Below are 4,083 nucleotides of genomic sequence, written 5' to 3'. Positions count from 1 at the left end.
AACTGCTTCATTCGCCCATTGTCTCTCTTTTTTTCAATTTTTAATTTTAAAGATGTGGGGTACAACTCAGGGTTAGGTATACAAATGTACATTACGCGGCTACCCTTGATGAGGCGTGTCCCCCTGCCCCCTGGCAGCTTCCACTACTGCCAATCCCGCCCTCCCTCATTCGCCCACGCTTTCGACGCATTGTTGTGAATGCGCCCTGGGTCAGCCTTAAAAGAGCTTCCTCAGTGGTGGTCCTCTTTTCCCAGGAAGTTCAAACGTCCCTCTTTCTCCGTCATCCTCCCAACCCTGCAAAGTTCCCACGCTCTTCCCAGCCCGCCAGCTCTCACGTGGGCACACTCCTCCCTGCGAGCAGAGTGCCCCCAAAACCCCGCGGAGGGGAAGGAGCGCTGCCAGGACCAGGGGTCTGCCGGGCCTGATTCAGATCCTTTGGGCGATTCTCTCCCGATAGACCAGAGTGGGACTTAAGAGATAGGTGGACGCGCTCCCGTGCACTATTTGTCGCGTGATATTGTGCCTGTGAGTTTATGAAGGGCAGGAGCGGACTTCGGTGGCTCTAGTGCCAAGACAAAGCCGCACGCTGGAGAATGAATAGACGAATGAATGAACACTCGATCTGCTCCATGCCCACTCCCTGCTCAGGACTCGAACCTTTACGACCTCGACGCCCGCAGCACCGCTCTTTCTGGAGGTGCCGACAGTAGGGTACTTCGACCCGGGGCGGACACCAGGCTCAATTTCCCGCTCGGGCCTCGAACTAGACCAAGGACCGATGCATGCCGGGATGTGCGTCCCGCAGAAAGGGGAAATCTTAGGTGGCACCGAAATGCATTTCGGGATATGTAGTCATGCAGACGCCGGGAATACGCGGCGTAGCTCCGCCTTCCGCATTCGAGGACGCAGGGACGTGTGAGGTCACTTCCTGCGTGCTGGGTGGCTTCCGGCGGTGTTTCCTGCCTCGCTCTCTTTCTCCAGCCGACCGCCGCCATCATGGGTCGCATGCACGCTCCCGGGTGAGCTCGGGGCGCCGAGTCGGATCGCTGGGCGGGGGTGGGAGAACGAGAGGGCGTGTGGGCAGCGCTTCGGGGGGATGATGTTCTGGGCTGCTGAGGCGCGGGCCGCCGCCTCACCCCGAGACTGCTTTCTTTCCCCAGGAAGGGCCTGTCCCAATCGGCGCTACCCTACCGCCGCAGCGTCCCCACTGTAAGTAGCGCGCGGGGACCGGGGAGAAGCCGGGGCGGGGGATGTCGCTGGTCCCTCCCGGGAAGCGGCGCCGGGATGGGGAGCCTGTGCGTATGAGGGGCGCGGCCTCGAGGTTGGAGGGGGCCGCGGTGCTTCGGCGCCATTCCCGGCTTCTCCTAAGGCTGCTTTCCGTCCCCTACACAGTGGCTGAAGTTGACGTCTGACGACGTGAAGGAGCAGATTTACAAACTGGCCAAGAAAGGCCTGACTCCCTCACAGATCGGTGAGTGTGTGTGTCTAATGTCGCCCTTCCCCCTGCCCTCGTGGGACTTGTAGGATCTAGCAGACGATAAAGTTGTTAAAGGAGTCGCCATAGGTGCATCACTCTGAGCACTTGACACGTACTGATCTGGCTTAATTCTGGTAGCAATAGTTCATATGAATATTCATATTCATTTCCCATCTTACAGTTGAGGAAACTGAGGCACAGCGCAGCTGAATACTAACTAGCTTCAAAGCACACGGCTATTTACTGGAGGGTCTGGAACTGGCTAAACAGACTGCTTGACACATAGTTGGATGGGATTTGAATCTCAGCTGTGTGTGACTTTGTGCAGAAAATGTTTGCATGCTATGCGCTGAAAATGGTTCTGGGACCTGAGAATACTCTGGTCCAAAAAACAGCCCTGCGCAGAGTCTGAGATGTCCCAGTCAGAGGATCGCTTGAGCCCAGGAATCCTAGACTGTAGTGCGCTATAATCACTCCTGTCAGTAGCCATTGCTCTCTAGCCAGGGCAACATAGCCAGACATCCTTTTAAAATCGGAGTGTGAAACTCTGCCCTCCTTATAGTTTAACAAAGGTATGACACATAGGAGTCGTATAAGGAAGTGTAGCCAGAACTAATTAGAAGATTAAAAGAAATAACGTAAAAAATCTTAGGGGAATGGTTGATTAAGTTAATTCTAAATAAACCGTGAACTGGTTTTAACTGTAGAACAGAGACATACAGGAATCTCACCAATTCCTTTGGACACATGCATTCTAGCAAGCTCACTGTGATGATGGTGTTCCCACATTCGCAGTTTCCACCAGAAAGGGTTTTCCTTAGTGTTGGTAAACCTTCCTTGGATGTCTGAGTGAGCTTGCATACATTCTCATGTTGGTTTCTGTCATGTATAAAAGTAGACTCCATCAGGCAGATAGGAAACCCCGGCAGTGTCTTGATAGCTGATCCTTGACATCACATTCTAGTTTGTTTTGGTTTGTTTTGGTGCTGGGAGTTTAAACATGATTTCCTTTTCAGGTGTGATCCTGAGGGACTCCCATGGTGTGGCACAAGTACGCTTTGTGACAGGCAATAAAATCTTGAGAATCCTTAAGTCGAAAGGGCTTGCTCCTGATCTTCCTGAGGATCTCTACCATTTAATTAAGAAAGCAGTTGCTGTCCGAAAGCACCTCGAGAGGAACAGAAAGGTCAGAGAGTACATGTAACCTGGTACAAGATAGGACTGCCTATACTCACTTGTTTTAATAAAATATAATGTATTTGACTTGAATTATCTAAGGTGACGTGGAACACAAACTAGCCAACAAGAGAGTTGCTTTGAGATGAAAATTCTTCCAGAGATTGTTTGACTTTGGCTCTCCCTAAGTAACTATAGCAAGCTGTGTGAAAATGTTGGGAGTTTTTTTATTTTATTTTTTTATTTTTTAAAGACATCCCTGTTAAGTCTTATGTGGAAACCTACATTCCCTTAAGCGCTTCATACAGTCACACACACCCTAGTATATGGTTCTATTATTGGGCATTGGGTAACTTTTCATTAGAAAAAGTGCATGGTAGCTCTATATTCTCTTGTTAAATTGACGTTTGATGGTATTTAGCCATTTGGGGTAGTTTTGAATTGTATCCAATTTTATTTTTAGGATAAGGATGCTAAATTCCGCCTGATTCTGATAGAGAGTCGAATTCACCGATTGGCTCGATATTACAAGACCAAGCGAGTCCTTCCTCCCAACTGGAAATAGTAAGTGTCAACCTTTTTGTAAAGAAGGAGTCAGCCAATATAGTAAATATTCTTAAAAGACCTAATAGTAAATACTTCAGGCCTTGCAGGTCCTGTGGTTAACTATTTCAGTGCTCCCACTGTAGTGGGAAAATAGTCACAGACAGTCCAAGCAGGTGACTGTGCTCTGTTGAAACTTGATTCACGGACATACTGCAGGCCTTAGTTTGCAGGTCCTGGTGTTGGGCCATGAACAATCATACCTCTGCTTTCAGTTGTTTGTATCATCTGTTTTACAATTTGCACAAGTTGCTCACCATGATGATTGATTTCCAAACATTCGCAGTTTCCACCAGAAAGGTTTTCCCTTATGTGGGCCAGTTCTTCCTTGGATGTCTGAGTGAGCATCTTCATTGATTATGTTTGAACACAATGAGCTGATTCAGGAAAACAGTCGTTTGATGCATTTTAGGTAGATGGGTTTTATTTTAGCTGTCTGGAAATAGCTCCATTATTAGCAGGGATATTGTGTGGAGGGCCAGTATTAATCCTGATTTTGTTTTTCCTTTTTCAGTGAGTCGTCCACAGCCTCTGCCCTGGTTGCATAAATTTGTCTATGTACTCAAGCAATAAAATGATTGTTTAACTAAAAGCATGTTTTGTATTTCTTATACTAATTATCGGTGATTCGTATCTGCTGATGTTTTTTGTTGTGGATGTGTTTTAGGTGAGGAATTGTGATTCTACAGGGAGTGGCAAGGTAGCATCCATCCCATCCCTTTGCTGACCCCTTAAGCTAGTCGAGCAGCTTGTCACCTAATACGAGGTGGCTTTATACATACAGGAAGAACTGGAAAAGACTAGAAAGTAATGGCTTTATGTTTTGT

General features: G+C 48.0%; 1 protein-coding gene across 3 annotated transcripts; it reads left to right on the top strand.

Annotated features, from left to right (window-relative positions):
- Positions 1-914: 914 nt before the first annotated feature.
- On the top strand, positions 915-3,848 carry RPS13 (ribosomal protein S13). 3 transcript variants are annotated; one of them, XM_008067324.1, is made up of 6 exons: positions 915-1,019; positions 1,161-1,209; positions 1,393-1,471; positions 2,494-2,663; positions 3,117-3,217; positions 3,771-3,848. In XM_008067324.1, exons 1-6 carry the CDS (start codon positions 997-999, stop codon positions 3,802-3,804), a joined length of 456 nt encoding a protein of 151 aa, XP_008065515.1. In that variant the 5' UTR covers positions 915-996; the 3' UTR covers positions 3,805-3,848. The 3 variants fall into 3 exon arrangements, with proteins under 3 accessions (XP_008065515.1, XP_021572896.1, XP_021572895.1); XM_021717221.1 differs by having other exon boundaries at positions 930-1,019; positions 3,117-3,221; positions 3,775-3,812; XM_021717220.1 differs by having other exon boundaries at positions 931-1,019; positions 3,151-3,217.
- The last annotated feature ends 235 nt before the right edge of the window (positions 3,849-4,083 follow it).

This window comes from Carlito syrichta, unplaced genomic scaffold, assembly GCF_000164805.1.
Source record: "Carlito syrichta isolate Samal-C Ts95f unplaced genomic scaffold, Tarsius_syrichta-2.0.1 Scaffold309476, whole genome shotgun sequence".
In the NCBI taxonomy this organism is placed as follows: Eukaryota; Metazoa; Chordata; class Mammalia; order Primates; family Tarsiidae; genus Carlito; species Carlito syrichta.
Note: the sequence above shows the minus strand (reverse complement) of the source record. Positions and strands in the feature narration are given on the sequence as shown.

What these genes read in the sequence shown, in the direction of transcription:
- RPS13 (XM_008067324.1), top strand. Translation starts at nt 997, where the DNA reads ATGGGTCGCATGCACGCTCCCGG. An exon ending in ACCGCCGCAGCGTCCCCACT is followed by an intron (nt 1,210 to 1,392) that starts GTAAGTAGCGCG and finishes TCCCCTACACAG; the next exon opens with TGGCTGAAGTTGACGTCTGA. An exon ending in CTTCCTCCCAACTGGAAATA is followed by an intron (nt 3,218 to 3,770) that starts GTAAGTGTCAAC and finishes TTCCTTTTTCAG; the next exon opens with TGAGTCGTCCACAGCCTCTG.